At 39.3% G+C, this 27,290-nt stretch overlaps 1 protein-coding gene across 2 annotated transcripts in view; it reads right to left on the bottom strand.

Moving 5' to 3' along the window:
- Positions 1-27,290, bottom strand: part of Dnah5 (dynein axonemal heavy chain 5) — a 278,387-nt gene that overhangs the window by 5,852 nt on the left and 245,245 nt on the right. Inside the window, exons 69-78 of one of the 2 annotated variants that reach the window (XM_040757680.1) lie at positions 23,983-24,104; positions 22,106-22,255; positions 16,329-16,574; positions 15,068-15,287; positions 14,402-14,607; positions 13,418-13,621; positions 11,462-11,677; positions 9,599-9,811; positions 3,655-3,807; positions 2,878-3,109 (exon numbers count right to left, since the gene is read on the bottom strand). In XM_040757680.1, coding sequence (XP_040613614.1) covers positions 2,878-3,109; positions 3,655-3,807; positions 9,599-9,811; positions 11,462-11,677; positions 13,418-13,621; positions 14,402-14,607; positions 15,068-15,287; positions 16,329-16,574; positions 22,106-22,255; positions 23,983-24,104 — 1,962 coding nt within the window. The remainder of the gene's footprint in view (positions 1-2,877; positions 3,110-3,654; positions 3,808-9,598; positions 9,812-11,461; positions 11,678-13,417; positions 13,622-14,401; positions 14,608-15,067; positions 15,288-16,328; positions 16,575-22,105; positions 22,256-23,982; positions 24,105-27,290) is intronic. The other variant, XM_040757681.1, reaches the window with a different exon arrangement.

The raw sequence follows: 27,290 nt of genomic DNA, 5'->3' as shown, positions 1-27,290 counted from the left end.
CCTAGTTCAACTTGTGGCCTATTCCAAAGTCACACTACTAGGTTTGCATGCATCGCACTACAGTGCTGCAGCTTGGTAGCCACAATCTACCAAGTTGTGAAGTTTAAATAAGATAATTACATGACTGTCCATTATAGCATAGTACTCTAGATGTCATACATACATACATTGTGTCATTTGCTTTTTCTTGTCTAGCCTCAACATGCATGCATGCACACACATTCTCATTCTTGTGTTCACAACGGTGTGCACACAACATGCATAAATATTCATGCGCACACATTCATGCACACACGTGAGTGCACACACATTCTCATATTCACAAAGGCATACGCACATGCATGAACATTCATGCACACACACATTCATACATACACATGCATGCATGCATGCACAGATACACATACAACAATTTTAACTTTCACTAAGAAAATTTCCCCAGAATGACACTTACCGTTTCCTAGACAGAATTCTACATTTATGAGTTAGAAGTGAATTGACTGCTGTGGGACCAGAAGTCGGGAGGTAGCCTCCCAGTCACCATATGTAACTTTCCACACCTCACACCCATACCTTCACAGTCATGGATGAGAGAGGGTCAAGGTGCACTGTGAGAAACACGTTTATCTTGTGGAAATAAACTCCTGAGCGGTAGAAATCCTGAAATCTCCATCAAACCCTACTAAGTGAGTCTTGCCTTAATTTCCCAAACATACTAGTCCCTGTGTTTTTAGCTACAGCCTACAGCCTTGTGGTTGGTTTGGATGCAATATTCTGCCTATGTAAGCAATTCTGCCCAGCAGCACATTTTCTTCTCTATCTGCCTCATCAAAGCTTCCTTCAAGAATAGAGAATCTAGGTTTATGAGTCTAAAATCTTCCCAGTTTGGAGAATCCCCTAAAACCTTAGTGTTTTTCTGTGATGTCCTCATGAGAGTCACAAAGAGTTAAATTTACAAATATACATTCACATATTTTAATGTTAAAACAAATATGTGGGTATCTTCCTTTTGAAAATAAACATCAGTCTTGTTTCTGAACTTCAATAACAACTTTATTTTAAGGTGATAAATTAACTTCCATATTAATGTAAAAACTATTAACAGAATTCTAATATTGAAGTCCTACACTTGGAATATCCTTTGGTCATTAATGATGCCACATTTCTGCATCTCAATTAGAACGTTATTTGGTTATCAGAATGAAAATAAAAAGGAACTTTCAGCATGAAGGCAGCAAGAGGAGTGTTAAGTTTCCCATTAGCAAATGCACGTTTCTCCAATCATAAAGTTGTTTCCACCTATATCTGCTAAAACAAAGAAATCTATTTTTATTTTTCAGTACCTTGAAATGGATCCCTTTTTATTTTGCCTGTTTTTTCCCAACACCATTTACCTGCTGCTAATGAGTCTCAGCACTGACTAATGCCCAGCAGGAGGGCATAGCTGCCCTGCAAAAGTCTGTATTATGAAATTATTACTGCATTGTGATCATGCTGAGATGTTCAATGTCAAATTGCTGTGGACTTTTGCAGTTTAGTCATAAGAAAAGAAAAATAATATCTAACTCGCTGTAGGGAGGACAGCTCTTCCTTTTTATGAGAAACACAGTTTCAGGACACACTACCTGGTTATTATAATTTGTTTCCTAGCACTCACATGACAGTTTACAACCATCTATAACCCAGTTATAGGGCATCCAGACCCACCTTCTGATGTTTGTGAATACTAGGCATGCATGCAGTGCACATACATACATGAATACAAAACACTCACATACATAAATAAATCTTTAAAATAAATAAATACTTAACCCAGTTCTAGAGTCATAGACCTATAATCTCAGAACTTGGGTGGTCAGAACAAGGGGATTCCAAGTCCAAGATGAGCATTTAGCTTACATGTGAGAGACCCTGAATTCAATCCTCAGCACCAAAAATTAAAAGAAATATGTAGTTTACAACCTCTTTTCCATGAGTTTCCAAGTGTGATATCTATCTATGGTATCATAATACCATCAACCTTTAAAGATATGTTATTTCTTCCTATATTTATACAAAGAAAATAATAATTGGTGTCTGTATCATTGAATCACTTCTTTCTAGGGACCCACCATCAAGGCTATCTGTAGAGTTTATAATTCATACTTCCAAATGAACTATTCCCTGGAGAGAATTGTAAAGCTGGAAGACAGTTGGATGGGTATAACAAAAGCCTCTAGAAAATTTGAAACCAACAGTGGGAAACACTTGATGTATTTTTAGATTTCTGAAGTAGAACTTTGAAAATATAGAAAAATGTGTGTCTCATTGGAACAGCATTATATCCATTGGAAAAATAGGAACCCAGCTTTTTACCTTTAAGCTATACAACTATGCCAAATATTCCCAGACTCTGTCTATATATTTCACAACCTGAGTCAAACCCACAAACTAGTAGGTCTACTCCTCTTGGTGAGCCCTGTTTACAAAAAAAAATAAGTCCTATTACTTGCCCACCTCCTTCATCCTGTCCATTCTTCAATGCTTCAATACCAGGCCAGGGCTAACAATTCTTGATGCTCAGTTCCTGGTCTCTCAGTCCCACACTTATCTACATGTCTTCTCTCCATGTATTTCATTCTGATCTCATATGAGGAACTATATCTATGAAGGCTCCATCAGTATTCATGCATATCTTGTCTGCTTTACCAGGCAGGATGGAACTGACTATTATCTCTATAATAGCATTCAAGGAAAGGTCTGGAGATCAGTAGATACTCATTTAGCATGGGCATGAATATGGAACTGGTTGATAAAATAGAAGAGTCCCTATTACTTGATAGCAAAATCATGAGGCTATGTATCTATAGTGTCAGTTGGAAGTACAAGACAACCTACTGTTGTTTTCTGCATAAATCCTGATGACAGGCATCAACTCAAAAAGCACTTTGGGTTTGGATTCAGTGAGTTTTGTGTTCCTTTTGTCCCAGCCAGCACCCTCAAGGTATAAGCCGTAGACGTAGACCCCTTCTGTGGGAGGGGCAGAAATGTCATCCTTCATCAATTTAGTGACTTCATTGCAAAGAACCATATTGTCAAGAGCCCAGCCTTTGTTGGCCCGAGTTATTTCCTATTCAATTCAGCAAAAGAAAAGAGAAAAAAAAAGACACAGAGAACAATTAGAAGTTTGTCTTCATTGGAAAAACAAAATTATGAACAAGTTATTCCAAATTATCCTCATTCAAAAGAATTGCGGTGGTATTTAAAGAATTTAAAAGATTCTCTCCTTTAAAAAAAATGTCCATTTCCTAGTTTAACCATCTGCACTCTAAAGGGGGAACCTATAAAATTAAATCAACACAGAAATTAAAATAAATACTTGAAATTCAAGCTATCAGCCTGGGAATAAGTAGCTCTATTTATAATGACAACAAGGTAACTGCTGGTCCAAAACAGAGGTAGTCATTCTCTGTCTTATCATATTTAAAGAAAAGAAGAGTGGGGGGGGAGGGGCATGGGAGGAGGAGAGGGAAAGGGAGAGGGACCTGGAATTGATATGTGAAGCAACCTTGTTTCTAATTTAAATTTAAAAATTAAAAAAAAAAGAAAAGAAAAGAAGAGAAAGTTGGAGAGGGAAATTACAGTAACACAATGAGCCCAAGTCAGAGCTATTACCTGTCGCATAGCAGTTAAAAATCCCTGGGGGTTAAAAAAGCCTGTCATCCAAAAGCAATGGGGTCGGCCACTGAAAACCCAGGAGGTGAACTGGCAGTTTCTTTCTAGAAGTTCGGTAAACCAGAAGCCCAGGGTGCTTGAAACCCAGGATGCCTGAAACGCAAACGTTAAAACAATCCTTCAATGTCGGTTTGACTCAGCCATGTAAACTGACTGTGCTCCCTGAGAAACCAGGCAGGCATGTATCCCTTTAGTCTTGAATTTCCCTTGAGCTCTGACCTGCAAATTCCTCAGGTTATCCTTTTTCTTTCACATTAATGATATGAAGATAAGCTGATGGTGTGAATTCACAGAGCTGAGAGGGATAACACTGCAACCACCTTCTGCCTGTGAGTCGATTCACCACTAATTCCACCATGAAGGAATCAAAACCATCTCGGGAATGCAATTAAACAGGCATAGTTATCAGTCAATATAAGGCTACAATTTTAGTTGATATTGTAAAAAGACAAGATTTCTATTTATATAAATAAGCTCATGGCAGCATCAAGAGAAGCCTACACTTTACGACGCATTCTGTGCACAATGTATCAGAGAAGCCATTCCCTGCTTATTTTAATAAGGTAAAAAACAGTTGTGTTAATGAGAGATGCACTCTCATCTTGGACTCTTGCAGGAGGGTCTAGGCCTTGCCCTGGATGAAATGACAGACTATGGACACCCCATAGAGGGCCTCACCCTCCCTGTGAAATGAGGGAGTACTGGGAGGTGGGAGGGAGGGTGTGGGAGGAGGGGAGGGGAAGGGAGAGGGACCTGGGATTGATATGTGAAGCAACCTTGTTTCTAATTTAAATTTAAATTTAAAAATAAAAAAACACAGTTGTGTTGTTGAGTGTGTGTCCAGTTAAGAACCAGAAAGGGAAACCTAGCTCCCTTCCCCACCCACATTTTATTTGTATGCATTGCTTCTAACTTTCTCCCCAAATTCACTTGAGTAATTTCCTTTATGACAATGGGCATAGATGTCATTAATGCAACAGGAGCAGCACTGTGGGGAAGAATCTGCAAATCATAGGTTATAACATTTCACTGTAATTGCAACATTTTCAGTAGGAATAAATGTTGTAATCAACTTGGGTAGGTATCCCACTTGAATTCCAAATATCATTACAATTAATTTGCCTATATTTCAAGGGCTTCTGCAATTCTGCAGACTGGTAGTAACACTAATAGAAGAAAACTGTATAAAAATGATCATAATTTAAGAATTAGGTGGCTCATTCTATCCTACCTTTATAGGTGTCTGAGGTTTTAAAAAATCACATTTGGCCTCAGAATAAAGGGACTCTTAAATGAGAGGTTGCTACCTGCTTTAGAGGAAACAAATTTGTAAGGCCAGTGACTTGGAAAGTTCTCCTTCTGTTGGCAGGAAGAATGGGACATTAAAATGGGGAAAATGTTCAGGCTTTGCAATGAATTTGTGAAAAGTGAAAAGGATGGAAAAGGGCCCTGGCCAATGCTGATTCAGGATTCCTGGGCCATATGACTTGAGATCCAGGATGACATTGTCAAATAAAGTGGAGAAGAAAACAAAGAGTCCTGGTTGCTAAATATTGGTCAACATCTAGGTAAGATATGTGAGGCTCAACATAGATAAGCCTTGTGAATGTGTGTTGGGGGTGAATGTGTGTGTCTGTGTGTCTGTCTATATCTCTGTGTGTGTTTCTGTGTCTGTATCTCTGTGTGTGTATGTGTGTATGTGTGGTGTGTGTGTGTGTGTGTGTGTGTGTGTGTGTGTGTGTGTGTGATGTACTCATGTGATTCTGTGGCTGTGCCTATACCCATGGGCACACTTTAAGAAACCAGAGGACATTAGGTATCTATTACTCTCCACTCTTCACCTTACTGTCTGAGACAGACTCACTGAACTGGAAGCCTGCTGTCTTTCAAGATCTGACTCTCCACATTCACCAATGTTGAGGTTACAGGCAGGTGAATCCATGCATGTGTGATTTTAGCATGAGTGCTGGGGATTTGAACTCAGGTCCTCATGCTTGTTTAGCAACCACTGTTAATGACTGATACAGTCCCTCTGTCCTAAAAACAACTTTCCCAAGAAACTGCCGGTTCTAATCCTGTCAAGATTTCTACTTTGCTGAAGAAATGAAAGCCTCCCAAAACTTCCTTCTCCCAAATTCACCTCTATCTACTGCCTTCCTCTGCATTCTCAGTCCGGCCAAATTGTCAACAATCCTGGTCTCTCCCAGTCCTATATCCTTCTTCTTTAGCATCTAGAGCCATGGACAGAAGACACCTCCGGATCCTTCCCCTCCTCCCTAAGCATTGCCTGCACATCTTCTACAGACCGATGCCAGCCACCTGCAGGGAAGACTGCTGCCTTTACAGCTTGTTGTCTTCCTTCTATGCAATAGACCTCAACACCAAGGCTGTCGCAAATGCTCTTGCTCCTTTTGCTATCTGCTCTTCACTTTGTAAGAACTTTCTTCCTAGACGTCTTGTGACTGTATATACCATCTTCCCATCCTGGCTTCCCTCATCTAATGAATGTTCAGTGGTGGTCATGCTGGCTTACACTTACACTCCATAACTCAAATACTCAAAACAGCAGTGGTGGTGACGGTATTTAAAGTGGTGGAGATACAGCCTGAACACATGGGGAAGAACCTAGGCCTTTCCCGGGATGATGTGACAGACTGAAGAGCCCTAATGGAAGTCCTTGCCCTCCCTGGGGGTGAGGGACTGGGAGGATTGGAAGGAGGGGGAGGAAGAGGGAACTGAGAGTGACATGTGTAAAAAGTTAAATAAAAATATGAAAAGAAAAAAGTGGTGGAGATAGAAGATGATTGCTGCGAAGGTGGCCATACCAGGGGAAGAAGTGGTGATGGTGCTGGTAGTTACGGTGCCCACAGTAAGGCTGGTAGAAGCAGACACGGTGGCGATGGTAGTGGGAGTGATAATGTGATGGTAGTGGTGGCAGAAGTGGGAGTCATTAGAAATGGTGCAGTCTTGCTAATGACCACAAGCACTTATATGGCACCGGCCCCATGGCATGCAATCGTATGAGAAAGGTAACAGCATCCACAAGGATGATTAAGTTAGCAAATTAGCATACTACTTTTCCAGCTAATGATCATCTCAGCCCTAAGGAGCCTCAAGAACACACCTCTTCTTCCCAATGCTCCCACAGTCAAGCTCCATATGCATTCATCACCAAACACTGTTTTGTTGGGAGGACTGTGCTTTCTACATGCCTGAAATTTCTTCAGTGCCTGATAGCTCCATTTCTATGACTCTCTGGATACCTCTACATCCTTACTCTCATACTAACAAAGCAAAGAAACTGATTTGACTGGAGATTTCTCCAAATATGGGTTATCAAACAGCCCATGTCCTTTCTATGCTTTCCAGGCTCCCAGACAGTTAGGTTGGGTCCATGACTCAAATATGATTCATGGACTGACTGTGTGTGGAAGAGCTGTGGACCCAACCTAGGAAGTTGGGTCCAGCACCTGACTAGGAAGTCTGCGCCTAGTGTTCCTTAACCATTCATCTTCTCTCCCCTGTTATGATAACTTCCTTCTGCTGTGATAACTTCAGAATCTGTATGTTCCAGGTGGCACAGCTTTCAGATCTCAGGGTCTCCACCAGGTTCTCAGAGAGTAATTTGACTTCTGAGAAACATATTGATAAAGTTAGGCAGCTGCTGGTAATACCTAAGAGAATGTGCCACTATTTCACCATTCTGGGAATGTTGTCAGTACAGTCATTAATTTGGTTCATAGGTTTTACAGCTTGGTAGAACTACTGGATGTTCCTCTTCCCTTGGCAGTATCTCCAAAGATACATAAAAATATGATTCAGTGTGTTATATTTGGGGGACAACAGTTTTTAGAACCTCATAACACTTTCAGGAAATATATAGATTCCTATTAGGAAGCCTAGTTCTTCCTGTTTTGTTTATGATTGAAGTGTCTGTAGGAAACACACAGCTTGCTCAGTAGTTACTTGAGGAGAATCTGCCAATTTCAGTGCAGTTTGTGGGTAAAACAATCTAATTTTGGGTTCTATTTTTCAAAAAATCCTCTTACCATCAAATATCATGCATATTCTCTAACAGCAGCATTTTCAGTAAATGTTCTATAGTCATCCTACTCTGTGTGGACCTTAACTTTTTGAAACCAAATAGAAAAAGAGCCAAATATTTAATCTCCAATTCAAACTAAACTATACCATCATCTGAACTTCCATTTCCCATTCCATTTTCTAACTATAACCTATAGTTTAAGCAATTTATGCAACTAGAGTTGGTAATACTTATCCCCCAGAGTCATGGACTATTTAATTAAGGTCCCAGGACCATGCTTGGGAAACCTTCTTTTAGGTTAGCGCTCATAGGAGTCCAAAAGACTCCAAGACCCCACCCCAAACAATATAGACTATGCCTTTGTACTTCAGTGTCTCCCAGAACCCAAAGTTAAGGCTTTATTGCTGAAGACATGATGCACTTTTGACACAGAACTTGGAGTGATAGCTCAGAAGCTGATCTGCAAGACTCAAACCTGAAGACTCACTCTTATGCAAACTGCCAAGGAAAGAGGAACATTCCGTAGTCCTACAAAGCTGTAAAACCAATGAACCAAATTATTGACTGCACTGACAACATTCCCAGAATGGTGAAATAGTGGTACATTCATCTTGGGTGTTACCAACAGCTGTCTAATTATATTTAAGCATGCTCAACAGAAAGACAGTCATTTCTGATAGTATAAAGCTAGCCAGCTCACCACAGCTAAAGAAGTCATAGACCTGTGAGGAAAACCTACTGCTGGCACTTTCCTAAAACAATATATAACTGCACTGCAAATATGTATCCTTATACTCACAGACAAGTATAGGTCTTACCCTCGAAAAGAAATTTCTTTATGCGGCAAAAAGGAGGACACCATTGTAGAAGACCATAACTAATGAAACTGCAGAGGGCAACAACCCTGGGGTGCTCAGCCCCAGTGGGTTCATCTACAACACAATCCCTGCATCTAAGGCTGAGAAAACACTAAAGAAGAGAGGAGTGGAAAGACTGGAAGGGATAGAGGGCCAGGATGCCTGCAGCAAGACTGTGTCTTCTACCTACAGCAGGGAAGCTGCACCCAATGAACATCAACAACATTCCTGCTTAAACAAGACTTGCACAATTTCAACAACAGCTGCTACCCCAAACTGCATGAAGAAATCTCAGGTGGCCCCACTCCTAGATGAGGAGCCACAAGAGATTAACAACTTCTGAGAGGGGGAGAATAAGTACTCCCAGGAGAGGAGACCCCACTGGTTACATAATCCCTAGTGATCCACTCTGGAAACATGTACATGCAGAAAACACTGACCAGACTCCCCAGATTATATCTATATAGTTATTCATTTATATGTGACAACAATGGCCAAAGAAGGAAAAACTCGTGAACAGGAGGTGTGGGTACATGGGGGGAACAGAAAGGAAGAGTATGAAGGGACATGATGTAAATATAGTTTAATTAAATCTTAAAATAGTAAATAAATAAAGGAAGAGATATCCTGGTGATTTAGAGCACTTCTACTCTTGCAGAGGACCTGGGTTCAGTTCCTAGCACCTACATTTGGAGGCTTATAACTGTCTGTAGCTCCATATAAAGTGGATCTGATGCCCTATTGTGACTCTGTGGACACCTGTAGGAATGTGAACCACATTTGTAGACTTAGGCACACATAGCCACATAAAACAAGTAAATAAAACCTTCTTTATTTTAAAATGAAATTCTGTAAACAATCACAGACAGAGGAATGACCTCTAAGCATCACTAACCCTAAGAGCCAAACTAAGTAAGTGACTCTTCAGTGCTCCCCTCCATGGTTATAGCCATTCACAAAATAGGAGCAGAACTATACTCACCTTTCTCCACCGAGCAGGGATTCTGGCATCAAACATGCAATCCAGAGCATCTCGCAGATTTTCGCTCATGATAATGGTACCATCAACAGCAAGTTTCAGCTCAATCAGGGTGCTGCGGACGAGGCTGAGCACCCTCTGCATCCTGTCAACCTCCTGCCTGAGGAAAATATTCATGGGCTGGAACGGTCCCATCTTCTGCAACCTCTCTTTCACCTTCCATGGAGACATTCAAAGAGCACATTAGAAATCAGCTAGCTACTGTGATAGTGATAGGATCGTGCCCTGGACTTCTAAATAAGCCATGCTTTTTACAATGCCATAAATAATAAGCTTTTAGTTTTTTCAACAACAAAGTAAAAAAGAAGGTGTAAGAAAGTAAATATCTTGTATATGATCAGCACAAGTTTTTAAAGTGTTTGAGAAGAAAGAGGGCTCAGTTAATTCAAAGGAACACATAAGATGTATATAGCTATAATATATAGCATATATAACAACTTTATCATATGAGCTTACTACTAATTATTTATTCCCCGCCAATGTGATATATGTGTTAGTACATGCAGGCAGTGTGTTCATGTACACAGCCACTATATCAGTTGTCTCAAATAACCAAACATCAATTCTTAAAGTATTCTGTTATTTTTCATAAGCACAGAGACCTGTTCATTCCTTTGTATTTCATGGGTATTTATGGAGAATCTTCTGCATAGCAGATAATGTGTTAGGCTGGACTATTTTATGCTGGAACGGTTCAATGGTTCTGACAAATTCTGCAACAAATAGAAGGTCTCTTCAAAAACCTAGTTACCATGTTTTGTTACATAATTATTCTATTTTAGATATTTTAATTGCTTTGTAAATATTTCAACCTCCAACGGATGCATTGTCTTCTCTTCCAGCACTATAATGAAGAGCCCATATGAAAGCTGGTAACAGTATTGATTTTCTTCAGGCAGGTGATCAGAGAGTCTCCCAGGGAAACATTCCCTTTACAAGAGACCCTTGTTTTAGCAGCCAAAATAGTCTGCTTAGTAGGATCAACAGGATATCAAAGCTACATGTGTGTGGCTAGGAGCAATGTCATGCAGTCAACTCTTAAGCCATATGGGATATGTTACTTCTTGCTTATCAAAGATTTCTAAGCCATATCAGAGTAATTTCTTCAAAAAATCATTAAATGCTAAAATATTAACTTCCATGATTATAAATTGCTTAGAAGCTATTTATATACTAAAAGAATCAGTTTTCAAATTTAATTATATGAAAAAACAGCAGAATGATGTAAGAAAAGGCAGCCTCCCTAAAGTGAAGGCCTGAATTGTAAGTTGTGCATTAAGTCATACATGTACACACAGACATACACACCATACACACACAAGCATACACACACACATGCATGTACATTCAAGCACACTCAGACACACAAATACATGCATGTACACATGTACTCACACACTCATACACACTTGCACAAACATTTGTATATACACTCACACACATGTACAAACACAAGCATGAACACACAGGCACACACATGCACACACTCACATGCACGTACATACACAAACAGAAGAGCATGCACATATGACTGAGAGCACATTGCTTTCATTTTAACAATGGAACTATGAAGGGCCTCAAAGAAGGCTCTGTAAAGTAACCATACCTAACCCAGCAAGGCACGTATCAGCTAGTAATAAAAACTGACATTCATGTCAAGTTTCTTCATGGTTTTCCTTTTGTGGCTTGTCAAGAAGCTCCTTTGGTTCCAAATGTTATCTTTTACTTCAGAAGCTTAATTTTTTCTTGCCCCCTTCCTCCTCACTTGTCCACAAACAGACTGATGTCAGGATTTTGTGTACTCACTTCAAAAGGGCTGTAATCTTCTGGAAGCTTCTGCAGCATCTCATCAGCCAAGCGGGCCACCACAGCCTCCCGCGTCTCATCCCCTCCACCAGAGCTGTCCTTAGGCTGGATGCCCAGGATGGTGTCTAGCACATCCTTGGCCAGCTTGCTCTGGTAAGTGATGTCGGCGTTGGGGTGCAGCCCAAACACCTCAGGGCTGTCATAGGCAGGCAAGCTCTGAACACCAGAAAAACCAGATAAGCATGCACTCATAACATCAATTAAATTAGAGTCGAGAAATAAAAATGTTTTGGTTAGGGTAAACACTTACTCATGTCTCACTTATGACCTGCTACAAACCCCAATAATTTCTTCACATACCAAAATGAAAAATTGTAACATTGAGAAACACAAGACAGACTGAAGCAATATTTAACCAGACACACAGTCTTCTTACCTGCATGCAAGATAAAAAGGGAACTTTTTTGGATAGTCTAATTAAATTCATTTCATATGAACATTGTATAATTAATGGCTATTGTATTGATACAAATAGCAGGAAATGAGAGTTTTAGGAAGCGTGGCTCAAATAAGACTGAGAGTGGAAACTATTCTATCCTAGGGAGAAAAATGGAGACTGGGAAAAAGCAAATATTCAAAACACAACAGAAAAAAATAGGGAATGAGACATAACCGGGAACAGAACAATGGAGCTGGAAGGCTCCTCAGCCACTGGGAAAGATAAAGTGTACCTACAATTTGGCATGTATTTCCATGTGTGAATCTTATCCTTAACTTTATTATCTTATTACTAGCGTCCCTCCCTTCCTCTGCCTTATTTTATTCCTTTCATATCTTCTTATGAGCTACCTCATTTCACTGTGGAACAAGGTATAGATCTAGAAATACAGTTACAGGTATTCTTAAATTTACAATGTCTGAGACAGTTTTCTATCCATGGCTAATGATTTAAAGATACACGTAGTACAGTGCGGCAAATGTTATTTGTTTAGTTGAATTAATAAAAGTGTACAAGTGGTAATATATGATAAACTCATTGCATTTATATATCAAAACCCTATAAATATCCTGATAAATGTATCTCTTTGGGGTGTTGTGCTTTAGTTTATTTACTATGAGATAAATCTGAGACAGTGGCCAAAGAAGCTGCTAAATCATCACCTAATGCATTCAGGGTACAGAGAGGAAACGCAGACACCTTCAGTGCTAGATAGTCTCCCCTCACCTATTCCTGACTGCCCTAGCAAAATCCACATTAGTCTGTCTTAGAGCAGTACTCTTCATCCAAAGGCTACTTCTCCACCAAGCATCATTTGGCAACCCCTGGAGACTTTTATTAATCTTAAAATCAGGTAAGGGATGTTCCTGGCATTTAGTAGGTAGAGGCCCAGGACCATGCATGAGAAACAACAATGTATAACCTAGAATAACCTAGTTGTAAATGCCAATGCAGCCAGACTTTTTAAAAAATCTGTCTTAAACAAAGAACACATACAAGGCAGGTTCATGGATGCCATATCTATACCCAGCTGTAGGTCATGGATGAGGATGAGTGTCAAGGATTAATCACCTAGGTTGAAAGTAGAATAGACTGAGTCCATAAATTTTCCTTGGTCTACAAGTGTAGTGACTGAAGTTCCATGATCAGAGAGCCCCACGTGGCTTACACATGTCCTCTCCCTACATCAGCCCAATCTGTCATCTCACCAAAGAAAACCTACTCAAGCCATTAGAACATAGGAATATGCAAAAGGGACTCTCACAAAGCTCATTTCTCAGAGCAAAGATAGGCATGATAATCAAAAGGTTATAAAAATATAAAGGAATCATTCACAGCAGAAACCTTTGCTCCCACTGTCATTACTATTAATTTTAAAAGCAGTGTGAATGGTATAGATTTTGTAAGGGTCAAAGAGCTGCAGATATTCTACAGTTAAAATGCTAAAGTCGACAAACCTGAATGTACTGAAGATAGCCATCCACCGTGCTGCATTTTGGAATGTTGTATCCTTGGTAAAAGGTGAAATCTGATCCAAACATGTTTTCACTGAACCAAACCTTTGCAAACGTGTTCAGCAACCTCTTATCATAGTCATCAGTGACTCTGCCTCCATACTGGATCTCTCCAATCATGTAACGGACTGTGGTCCAGGACACACCCTAGGGGCATTCACGAACAATTACACATCAACATGTATTCACCATCATCAATGACAGCAATAGTCATTCTTCCTAACAATTTCACCATATAGATATTATAGAAAAATAATCAAACAAGTCAATGTAAGCAGTTACTCCAGGGCCAAACTCGCAACTTCAAATAGACTCTCCTGAAATTTGTGTTTCCACACCTCAATATTTCAAAAGTTTACTTCAAATAATTTATTTCTATTTTTTAATTATGTCTGTGTAAACATGGTGGGGGAGTGCCAGTGCTGGAGGAATCCTGGCGAGGGTACCAATCATCCGAAGCTAGAGTTCTGGGCAGTTAGAGTCACCTGACATAAGTGCTAGAAACTGAACTTGGGTCCTCTGCAAGAGCATTGTATGTTTTTAACAACTGAGAAGTCTCGAAATGCCTAAAAGTTTATCTTTTTGAAATACTTAGGCAGTTCCAAAAAGGATTAAAGGTATCCCAAACTCTTGTCTTTATTTCTAAAGTTTTACTCCCCTTCACCCCACGCTGCATCATTGCCGTGGGTCCTTTTAGGTGGCCTTATGAACTGTGAACTTGCCTTTGAGAAATAAATTGTTAATAAAACATATACAGGTTTTTTCCTAAATCAAGAAGCAATTGTGACCCAAGTGTACATGCCTTTAAAATATCCTACAACTTTATCAAATCTTCATAAGTTTCACCCCCAAAGTTGGACCATTGTGTGAGGTTGGCCACATATGTTCAGTGTATGTCTTGCTATGAAGTAGGAGGCTCAGTAGTACCTTCTTGATATCCATATCATCCAGGTGGTTTTGAATGAACTGCACAGTGGCATTGAAGTCTGCTTGATTAAATTCATAGGGGATATTCCACCCTAGGGGACCAAACTTGCGCCTCTCCTGGACAGTAGAGTGTAGGAAGGCCACTGCATACAACATGGGCTTCCACTGGGCCCCAACACTCACATCCAGTAAGTCCTGGCTCACACCTGTTGTAGATGGACAGATGGAAGAACATATCATCTCTCAGGCACTTTTGTTTATTACTCCTTTTGTAAGAAACCATTCTGGCAAATTGTTCATACTAAGCTCTAGTTTTGTTACATGCTCTGGTGTATCGCTCCAATCAGGTGGATTGGGCCACACATTTAAATCAGTCCTTCCTTTCAGAAGATGCTGTACTACTGCACTAATGTAGGTATGGAGTAGAGAGACCACAAATCACAAAGAGTCGGGCACAGGCTTAAATATCACAATACTGGAAAGACAGAAAAACTAAACTAGAAAATCGTGGGTTCAGTTCACATCATTTCCCATGGAACACAATACTGGGTCTATCAGGCAAAGGGAAAGTTCTATTTGCTAATTCTGTTTTCATAGTTTCTTTAAGAAAACAGTTTATGAGTTTGTATACAAGTCCTACAGACTCAGAAGCCTTCCCCAACTTACCACCGTATGTTCTTTTCAGGCCTGCCCGGAGGCCCTGAGGAGGCTCATTGGCAAACCTGATGGACATCTGAAGTAGAGTTATCGGGAACTGCCTGTGAACCTCGGTGGTCATCCATAGGCGGAAAGTGTCGCGCACAGCCTCTGTTTCTGTAATTATGTCCATTAGTTCATCCAGGAAGTCAAGTCCCAGATGGCAATTCTGTAGAAGTACCCATCCGCCCTAAGAAACACCAGCAACAGATGGAAATTAGGTTAGTTTCTTTCACCTGGAGATTTCAAGACAACTTTCTCCAGAAATTATGTCATTAAACATAGCATGATAATCACTTTAAGCCAGTCTAGGCCAACTCTAGCAGTTCAATAATGTTCTATTGAGATATAGATGTGGTTTTTGGTATTGTAGTACACGTTTTCCCCATAGCACACTGTCATGACTGTAGACATACTGATTTGATCCTTTGATCAGCCATGGCAATAACTGGAGTAAAACAGAAATGTGACAGAACTTACAAGTAAAGCTGGGCTCTGCTGTCCTCCCCACCCCCAGTTCCATTAAAGCTACATCAAAGGCATTTTAAGGCATGATCCCAAAAACAGCAATAGTGAGAACAAACAATATTGATGACATGTAAACAGGTTACAGAAAACTGAATCTTAAGCTGCACACCGGGTGCTTCTGGGAGTGGCCAATACTGGCTAAAAGTACAAAACTCAAAGAGGCAGAGGAATTGAAAATGGTACCAAGACCAACAAGCAAGACATCTGGTCTGGACTGAGAGGAGGCAGGGACAAGGTAAAAAGGAAGTACTCCCTCCTGCATGCCCCCACCTCTCTAAGGAGAGATGAGGAACTGAGTGTGTCCAGGACAAACCAGACAGGGTTTGGACTGAGTAACCAGCACTTCAGGTGGAAAACAACCACACTGAAAACACTTGGAAGAAAGTTTACATACAGAATTTTAAGAGTTGTTCCCTCCTTTCTAGATACTCAAAATACTGGCAACCAAACATTTACCTTGAGAATATGCAGCAAACTTCCATGAGAATCTAATTACTTTAAAGCCAGAGCCTTAAAATGGTAAGTCTTAATTTTTGCATGAATCACTCTATAACTCTGAGATTCTTTACATACAGTCCCCCAAATTTGTGGATTATGCAACAATTTCCCAAATATCTGATCTATGGGATATTTTAAATAAAACTATTTACAGTGTCCATATCACAATTGAAAGGTATTTTTGAATCTAGATATTTGGACTTACATTTGCCATGGTCTGGTGCAACAACTTCCTTGCATGGACCTCCTGGCCCTGGCCCATGGACACATAGTGTGTTTCTATTTTTAGTCTCTTCCCCAAAGCAATGATGGAGTCTGTCGGGTCAGAGCCCATGGACAGGAGACATATGAGCGGTGTCCGTGGGTCAGATTCCTCCCATGTCTTTTCCAAGTCCAGGATAACTCCCTCTGCATAGTTCTCTCCCATAGAGTCCATGATGTACTTGCGAGCCTGCCAAAAGCAGTGCAAAGTCAAGAAAAGACTCCTACTTCCTTTGAGTATCATAATACAGTAGGGCTTCTGCAGACTGTCACAAAGATGTTCATAGTAACTGCTATGGAAACAAGGCAGAGACTTCTGTTTCCTGGTGTTTGTTTCTGTGTTTACATTTCAATGCTATACTCAGAGAGGATGTGCTATTTGCCAGAAAAAAAAAACTTAGTTACAGCTTCAGAATCTAAGTTAAATGATCCTGGTTCCCATTTCAAAACACTGGTGGTGTCTTACCGTCTACATATGATTTGGAAACTTTATTATTTAGGATGCTAACTCTAATTCTCAACAGTTCAACAGTACAATGCTTGAAATTTAATGAATATTTACCAATAATCATTGAATTTATTACACAAATTAGTGAATTAATTAGTTAACGCATTTTTAAAATAGTTACTTGATAATGTCTGCTCATCATTTTCATCATTCCTTTCCACTCTTTGGTTCTCTTTCTACTAATAATTTTGTTTGATTTTTAGTGAAATCCATGTTGATAAGATCACAGAGATTTTTTCAATTTCATTTTCTATCATACCTAGTATTCATTTTCTAAAAGGTCAAAGAATAATTTTTCACCTGTCAGTACAGTACATATGACCCTTAATCTCTATTCTTGCCCTTACAATAACTGGGTTGCCCACTTCAAAAAACTGTTTTTCAACATGAATGTCTTCTCCCAACTCAAGTTTTCACATCCACATGTCTCCACAGTGAGATTCCAATGATCAATATTTCTCACAGGACAAGCAGAACCCAACTGTCAATATATTAACTTCACCTCCCTAAAAGCTGGTGGTGAGTACACTCAACCCTATTCCCAGTGGAATACACATGTAGCTTCCCTTGACTCTCAGATGTCAGACAGACCTGAGCTGTAAATGTAACCAGCTTGAATGAGGAACATCTCACCAGTGTAAGCTCAAAGACCAAATGAAAATGAATATCAAGATGTTACAGATGAAATAGGTGTGCAGAATAGTTACTGAAATCCAACTCGGGAAACTTCCAAACCAAAGATGGCTTAACTAGCCTTAACCTGGACCTCCTGGGTCCAGGTCATGACAAGGAAATCCAGTGGCCTGTGAAGATGTCTAGTATCTTCATAATAACAGAAATGAGTGTCAATTGAGACAAGACAAGTGAATATCCAGAATGTTCTACTTTTGGATTTTCCTGATGGATAAGTTTGTCCTCATATTAGGAAGTGAAACATGCTATGAAATACCCATCTTCTGCACAATGAAAAAGAGATATCAAGTTCCCACGCCCTAATGAGAATAATCACAGATGATCATTGACAAAGCACTGGACCACTGTACTATGGGGACCCTCTCCCATCGTCTAAGTTCCAACCCTGCCTCATCAGAAACCACAACATCTAGTTCACCCTCAATTCATGATTAAACTATGCTGATTTGGTAGAATACACAGTTTTCTTCCCATGACAGCTGTCTCTAAATGATTTCGGGTGCAAGGCAGGTTGCCTAGCTTTTAAGGGGCTGTGAAGTTTCAGGTCAGAGCCCTTCCCCAACAGTAAGTCTAAGATAGTGTGGTAAGGAAATAGTCAGTCAGGACTCATGTTTCTGTGTCATGGAAGTTGTCACTCATTCAGACCTTTCTCCTCTTTGCCTGTTTCAGTAGTTGAGAGGTGTTCTAAAGGCGTGAAGTTCAATCGGGTTGAATTTGAGTCACAATATGCCATTATATCTCTCACTATGTTTTATAAATTGGCAAGATCCAGTATGAAAGTCTCTAGCCTTGCTCTAAATGCCCAAATACTTTAATACATCCTTCTGGCAAGTACATAAAAAGCTTGCTTAACATGTCCACTGATGCCAATGAAAATCTTCTCTGTGTACATATTTGAAGTTGCTGAAGGTCTACAGTCAGGAACCAATTCAAAGTCTGGTCACTGCACAGTTGCAGTTCCTGCTCAACCTCAGGCACCTGCCAGCACTGCAGCTTCTCAGTGTGGCTCACCTACATTCAAAGATCGAATGTTTTCTATTTTAAGCTAGCAGGGTGCTCAGTACCACCCAGCCCACCATACAAATCAACATGGACCCAGTATGAACACGACTATACAAGACATTACAGTATATATACAATAGGGGTCGCATGACATATCATTGAAGCTTTTCTAGCTACATGGCCTTTGTTGCAATTATTTAACCCATCCATTGTAGCACAAAGGCAGCTTGATATAATACATAAACAAAAAGATGTGGTTTTGTTCCAATCAACTGCACAGCTTGATTTGACGATTCCACAATGTACACAAGTGATGAATCCTATGGATGTATACAATTAACTGATAATTAAGACAAAATAAAGCATTAAAAACATTACACTGAGATCTGACTGTTAAGTTATTTTCACATCATAAAATTTTCTTCTTGTTGTATTTTATGTATTAAAAATACAAAAGTTATGCTTAGCTCAAAAGCTCCTTTTCTAACTCCCTGATAAAGAAAGCCATTTAACTTAAAATGGAAATTGTAAAGGAATTGTTTGACAAAAATCCTTGTTCCTGGGAAAGAGAGACATTTTGGGAATCACAGCCACTGTTTCTGATTAGCTCAAGGACAGGGTTTGTAGTTTGTTATATGATGTAAGCCCAAGACAAAACTACATGCGTGAGAAATAATAAATTTACTCACATCTATAACTTATCCCTACATAAGCTCATCTCATTGGGCCAACAGGCATTACTGAGTCTCACCATCCCCATAAATCCCGCTCTTGTAACAGGCATGAAATTTAGTTAACAAGCTTCTCTTTCTCTGTCCAAGGATGTGTGTCAGGTGACCCTACCAAGCAGTGACAGTATGAGTCCCCCTCCTTTCGGAATCCTGCTTCTCCTCCAGATTAGATACACAATTAATTAAACGACAACCTCCAGAAGATGTGCAATGACAAAAACCAACTTATATTGCAGAAATATATCAACGTATGCTTATTGCCATCAAACAGTTTAAGCTGAGCTGTAAACTGTAGGGGAGCCTTGTCCAGAAAAAGGAAAGTCAGAGTTAGGTGTACTTCATACAGAGAACACATGTGCAGGAATTTTGGAGCAAACAAGAATACATTGTCTCATCTGCATAGAGGACAACCAGTACAATTTGGGTAAGTAATGATTCGGTGAGGGCCAGCCAGACTTCTGCACAGTCTGCCAACTTATAAAAACTTAACACCTCATTGGCACAAATAAATATACAGTGCTACATTTTCACAAGTGATTCTGCCCAACTCCAAAGAACATTTTGTTCCATCTGGTCTCAATTAAGTAGGCTCAACCTTTAAGCAGTGGGGAAATGAACTCAGACACTGTCTAGTATGGACTGACCTCCCTTTGCCAGGTATTTGTTAGACCACACTGTGTATGTGGCATTAGATGCTTTCTGACAGTGTGGTAGCCTTGTGGCCAACCCACCTGACATTCCCTACTGTGGACTCTTACACCAGACAAAATGCAGTGCATCAGTTGTTTGCAGCCTGACATTGCTTGTAGGGAATAGGGACAGAGTATATGCACTTTGTAAAGCTTATCTGGCAATAAATTTTAAAGGGACTGATAAAGATACAAATTCCAGAGGGTGTAATATATTTTCATAGGACCATGTAGACTTTATTCAGGAATTTTGTGTGATTTCAATGGCCATGGTAAGTCACAGGAGACCTTGAAAAGCTGAGAAATAGAATGTTCTTGCCATTTCTTTTAGAATATAAACTATGTATCAGAGTGGAGAAAAAAGACACAAAGTGTGACTAATAAAAAAGCCACACTTATGACCTTCCTGATGACTACAAAGCTATACAAAGACAGAAATGTTACAGAAAAGTCTGAAGGTGTTAGTTTTAAGTATGAAACTAAATGTTTTCTGTGGAAAAAGACAAGGGAGGCAAGGAGGAGGAAATGGATATATAAACAACTGTATTTATACCTTCTTTCCTATACCACCCTGAAAAAGGCAACCGTTTGACCATTCATTAGTAATGATAATAAAGTTAAAATGAAAACAGAAGAGTGACCTCAGAGATCTAAGTGACAAAACTCATTTTTCTTTTCTTAGTAAGTCTTTGGATCTTGCTGTGGTATCTGAGTCTAGTTGTGGGTAGTTACCTTGTAAATTTTGTCATACTATTTGTAGAGAATAAGGTGAATTCAGAGTCCAGCAGATTTCACTCTATCATTGCTTTATGGAAGCCATTAAGAAATGTACCTGTTTCCCAGACCCTCTGGCCATAGGATTGTAGGCTGGCATTCCCCAGAAGAAGAGGCAGACTCCCTCGGTTAAGTACTGAGCTGACCTCAAGAAAGCCAGTAACAGAGAGGGAGGACTGATGATCAAAGGGATTAAGACTGGGCTGGTTTAACCCCTAGAAACAGCTGACCTGACAAAGGTTAACTCTTGAATCCCAGGCATCAGCCTGGGAATCCAGCATGGGACTGATCAAGACCCCCTGAATCTGGGTGTCAGTGAGGAGGCCTAGGTAATCCTTTGAGCCTTGGGCAGCAGATCAGTACCCATCCCAAGTATACACATGGACTTTGGACTCCCATAGAACAATGTGAGGTGCACTCTCACCCTGAACACTTGGGGAAGGGTCTAGGCCCTGCCCTATATGAAATGACAGACTATGGACACCCCCATGGAGGGCCTCACCCTCCCTGGGGGAATGAGGGGATAAGGGAGGGGGTTGGGGGGGGAGGGCACGGGAGGAGGGGAAGGAAAGGGAGAGGGACCTGGAACTGACTTGTGAAGCAACCTTGTTTCTTATCTAAATTTAAACTGGAAAATAAAAAAAAAACATGAAAAAAAAAAAGAAACGTACCTGTGCTAAATTTTAAAGTTTTCATTGTGAAAGCAAGAGCTATGCCTTTTCAGTGAGTAAGTGCCTAGACATAAGACCAATATATAAAAAGCCTTGGGGAAGACGAAGCTTTTGGAAGAAGGGTCCACATGTCAGTCATCGGCAGAACTCAGTTTTAGGACAACCTGATTCCTCTCACTCAGAGTTGTGACACTATCTAGGGAACTGCTGCCATACCCATCCGTCTATCCGTCCAACTGAATAACTCTCTCACTAATGTTTCTGCAATTTTCTTGCTTATACAAGGGCTGATTTACAGCTAGTAAAAAAGAGCAGCTATATCATTTCTGAGTTATTATAAAGTGATACATGAGAATAATGCATTATATTTATGTTATTCTGCATGCCAAGCTCAGAATCATGATTTTTTTCTCATTTGCTCTTGTTTTACCACTAGGACCAAAGGGTTTAATAAATCACTTAGGGAAGTATTACCTCAGTACTTCATTTGTTGTTTACGTTTCCATTTATCACATTTGTCTTACTTAGAAAATTGCTTGGAAGCCCATAAGGAAATTCTGGCTGATAATCACATTCAAAATACTTCTCTAAACTTAAAGGAAAAAATCTCCTTCAGAAAACTCTCTGTTGTTTCCTTTTAATATACATTTTACCTGGGCAACGGTTCTATCGGGACACCAGGATCTAATAAGAAGAAGACGTCTGAAGCAGTCAAGAGATTTGTCATAGGCATTTGGAAGTGGTTCCTCCTCTGGGTTTTCTCTGTCAAACCAAATTCTCCACAGTTTTTCATTTCTTGATATCTGAAAACACCATGGGATAAGAAGTGTGTCATGTCACACAAAAGTCTTCCAGTAATTGCTTGTGGACATTTTTGATCAAAATTTTTGACCACTCTAGGCATGTGTGAGCTGTATACATTCACTATTTTGAAACTTTATACATCTTAGGGTCAAATAGTCTAAGATCAAATACCACTTGCTCCAAAATCAGTCTATGCTAACATTAGCCTACAGCTAGCTGCCAAGCTAGAGAGAGTCCTGAGATACTTGATTTCACCTATGCCTTCATGGTGATAAATTAATAAAGAAAGAAAAATCAATGTGCCTCATTTCCATTATCTCAAGAAAGCCTGGTTTGCTCCACAAAATCCTCATATAATCAGGTCTTATTAATTCATGTTTTCTCATTTCCTAGGACCACCTGTGACACAAAGGAATACATTTAATACATAGTTGTTATTGAATAAACAGGTTTGAGTCAATACTCTAGTTATCTAAAGTAATTTGAGCTATTTTATCCAATATCGTCATCACAGGGATGATCAGATACCTGCTACTTGTAGGTGATTGGCAAAGCACACAGTGTATCACCCTCTGGAATCCAGAAACCAATAGGACACCAACCTTTTAGAGGCAAACACATCAAAATCTTCAAACAAATAACATCTATAAATTAATAGAATCATATCCTCAGATAAGCCCTTTGATGAAAGATTCAAGTGTATTTCCTCATTCAATCATAAAAAGAATCTCCCTGGGTTCATGTTCAGAAAGCACCATATAAGAATAAAAATGATTCTGCTTCAGTCGTGAAAGACTGCGTAAGAGTGCACACTCTTCAAAAGAGAGCAATCTCTGATCAGAGTGATCCAGGGAAAATTCCTGGATGTATCCTAATTAATAATTATATTAATAATTCAAAAATTAATTTATTTTTCCTAAAACAACTGATTTACCCAAATGACAGGTTAGTAATAACAAATATCACCAGTAATAAGCCAGAGCATAAAAAAACACACTCAGAATTTAAACACCTTGTAAACTTGGACTACCGAAGTTAAAAACCCATCTCAGGGTATTTCTTGGTCAAAGCAAACACCCACAGCCACTTCAGTCTGTCCCTGAATAAAGACATCATGCTGTCAATCTTCTCTTGGTCGCCAGACATTGACTAACCTCCTTCCAGCCTTGTTTTATACTCAACTTCCATGATCCCCACACATACACTGATGTGGGCAACTGAATGATTGAAAGAACAGTGACATCTACAGATCAAGAGACAAACATCAGCATGAGGCTCAGACCTGTATGACTAAATAAGAAGGAACTTGACAGAAGGACAGAGGAAGAGGAAGAATAGAGATAAAGGACAAGAAGGGAACTATAATAGAAAAGTCTATCTGTATTTCTTTCCATTTAATCTCTAAAATGAGAACACATACAGAACTACGCATGCATTTAATTAGTCTATCTAATTGGAACTATTAGTTTTTCTTTGTAAAAACCTTTATAATGACATGTAGGCTGAGAGAATGCCAATTAAACTTTCTGAGCATGCTTCTTCTAGCCTTCAGTAGATGCTGCTGTTTTCAGGTTGTGGATGAGCTGCAGAAAGGCCAAACACGTACAATACCTTCCAAGACAGACAGTGTAGGAAGGAAGCAACTCTCCTCCACAGACACTGTAGTGATGAGTCTAAAAGTTGCTCACCTTGACAGTAGCTTAAGTACATTCAAGGAATGTAGTACCTGATCAAGGATATCTGAAAACTGTCTAAGCTTGCTAAGTTCCACCAAGTTCAGCCAGGTCATATCTAGGATCCATTTCGATGGTTTGGGAGGACAGGCTTTAAGATCCAATGAGGCACCACCTTTAAAATTAAAGAGAAGTTGCTAGTTTTTCTTTCTTTACTTTATAACAATTTCCTTAGTAAATGTTTCTATTTGAACTATCTTAATTTCCATGACTTTACTACTTAGACATTCATTAAATTCAGAAATATAAATCATAGTCAGGAATATGCTTCAAATCTAAATGAATGAATAGATGATTTTAGAAAAACCCAATCACTCATCAGCATCACAAGCTGATGCTGCATTCCAAGCCAGTTAACCTGGCCAACATCTAGGACAAGCTATTTTATCAACCTGGAACACTCCTTCCAAATTTTAAATGATATGACCTGCATGCCTTGCTGTAAGTGTATATATCGTGCAGGATCCAGGACATGGCAGATCACTAAATGAACAGCTTTTGTCACTATTAAGAACAGCCTTATACTGGCATATATATATATGTATATATTTAAAATTATATATATATAGAGAGAGAGAGAGAGAGTTTATCTACAGATGCTAGTATCACTAAATATATTTGAAGGATTTTCTTCCATAAACAATTTACACCTGATTGACCATATCCTGGGGACTCTGTCACATTGCTTATATTGAATAATCTAAAAACAACAAAAATTTCCATTTGGCACTGACTCCTGTCTTTTTGTTGATAATGGGCCTAAGCACACATAACTTTTAGCACCAATGATAAATAACACCTTCAAAATACCATTGCTGCCACTTGAAAATAAAATCTTAGCAGGTAAAAACCATATCTTAAGTAAAAAAGCATTATAGAATCTTTAAAATGTAAAATGTTGTCTAATAAATAACATTCACTAATGTATTTCAGGGGGAAATGTTCTAAATATTATTCATAAAAGGGAAGCCAACCCACTTGGTCATCTTAAGATCCTTTGTTTCATAGAGCAGATTATAAACAAATCATTTAAAACATGTATTGAGGCATTCTCTACTTAATCTAGATACCATGTATTATTATACTGTATCCTATTGTCAAATCAATCTTATTTCATTTATAATAAGATAAATGGGGCCTGGAAACTATTTCAGCGCAAATATTAGCTCATAAAGTGAAAATAAAAACTTGTTGCAATACCAGGGAGACCTAAGGACCTAATGACAATAGCACAATATTCAGTAAATGTTTCTCCAATTTCCATGACAACTGTCCATTTTCCAGCAAAATGGAAAAAATAAGATAGCTACCAGTGACTAACAAGAGCATTCTTGAGAAGGAGGCTTGTAGGCTGTTCAGTGTTTAATAGCAGACAGCTATGTTGTAACTGACTTCCTGTTTCAAAAATGCAAAATTAAGCACAAGGAGTAGTTCTGTGTTGGAGAAAGAAAAATAATTTGGATAACATAACAGCAGATGAAATAAATTCTTTAAGAAACATTTAAGAAAGGAAAAGTAAACTCAGCAGGTCTCACATGGGCTCAAAGAGTCACAAATGGCTAGCACAGGGCCTGCATGGGATCCTCTGTATATATTTTATGGCTGTTAGTTTGGTGTTCTCTGAGACTCCAAACACTGGAAGTAGGTGTATCCCTGACTCTTTAGCCTCCTCTTGCAACTCTTTTCCTCCTATTGGGTTTCCTTGCCCAGCCTTGAAATGAGGACTTTTGCTTTGTCTTATTGTATCTTGTTCCATCTTGTTTTCTGGTTGTTTCTTGGAGACCTGCTCTTTTCTGAAAAGGAAATGGAGCTGGGAGTGGACCTGGGGAATAGGAGAAGTGGCACTTACAACAGAATTTGTATTCATCCATAAGGAATAAAATTATGTTGTTTATAAGAAAATTGATGCAGATAGAGATCAAATTAAGAAAAGAAGTTAGATTCAGACAAATATCATATTTTAGTCAATCCTAGACTTTTATAGGACATATAAAATCATGTAGACATGTAGACACACAAACATACATATTTCATGACTGTAGAAGTAAAACTGAGACAATAAAGGGAACTAGAAGAAGTGGGAAAGAAAGAGAGGAACAAAAGGATAAATAGAATTATATGATACATTTATATGAGCCTTCACATAGCAGGTAAAATAGTTCAGTAAAGTACTATAGTACTTACCTAGAACGTGTAAGAAATCCCAACACTAGAAAGAAAACTTCATGAAATCCATTACTATGTACAATAAATAGATAGCGTTTAAAGACTATGTGACTAGAAGTCTGTGCCTCCTGACTTTCCATTCAACTGTATACCCTAGTAAACCAGAGGACAACCTGTGGTCAATGCAATAAACACAGAGTAAATAATCTATGGAATAGGCTGCAGATCACCTCACCATCCATTCTGCTTCAGAGCCCCTGGTGACATTGTTTTGTCTCCAACACACTACTCTCATTCCCACTGGAAGTCTTCATGTCAGCTCCTTCCGCTTTAATACTCCTTCTATAAACTCCCCATTGTTATTTCAAATCTTTAATCAGGTGCCAATCACCAAGGAAGATCTACCCTACTAAGGAAACAATTGCATAGATAATGTAGAACTTTAAACTGTCTTTATATCTCATACCCTATATTTGTCCATCCCTTCCCTCATAGTTAGTGTCAGTTGTCAACTGAGCAGGATGTGTAAACACATATGAGACAAACCTACAGAGACAGCCATGCTGTAGGAGGAATTTAATCTCTGAGCATGCCTTTGAAAGACTATGTTGCTTAGCTAGTGGGGGTGGGCAGACAGACACTAACGGGGAGGGGGTACTATCCCACGGAGGTGGGTCCACTATGGCATTAAAAAAGAGCAAGTGGTTGAGCACAAGCATTCTCTGATCCCTGCTTTCTGACTGTGGATGTGATGTGGTTGGCTCATTAACTTATTGCTGCCTCAATTTCCTACCACAATGGATTGTGTCTCAACTGGTGCACCAAATAAGCCCTTCTCCCTCGAGTTTTATTTTGGGTGTAGGAGTTGGAACACGGAATTCTATCCCAGCAAAAGTAAAGCAAAAACTCACTTCCTCCCATTTTTCCAAAGTGCTTGCTAGCTTCCCACACAGTATTTATTTTACTTGTCTCATTACTTTTGCTGTACCTCTCCCCATCCCAAAATCAGGCACTCTGCAAGGGGTTTGGTTCAGTAAAATGTCTGTTCCATGCCCTGAGACACAGTAGATCTCCAACAAATATTCATTATTTAATAGATGGTCGAATAAAATAACTCATGTAAGTAAATCATAAA

Source organism: Mesocricetus auratus, unplaced genomic scaffold (assembly GCF_017639785.1).
Source record: "Mesocricetus auratus isolate SY011 unplaced genomic scaffold, BCM_Maur_2.0 Super-Scaffold_100015, whole genome shotgun sequence".
In the NCBI taxonomy this organism is placed as follows: domain Eukaryota; kingdom Metazoa; phylum Chordata; class Mammalia; order Rodentia; family Cricetidae; genus Mesocricetus; species Mesocricetus auratus.
Note: the sequence above shows the minus strand (reverse complement) of the source record. Positions and strands in the feature narration are given on the sequence as shown.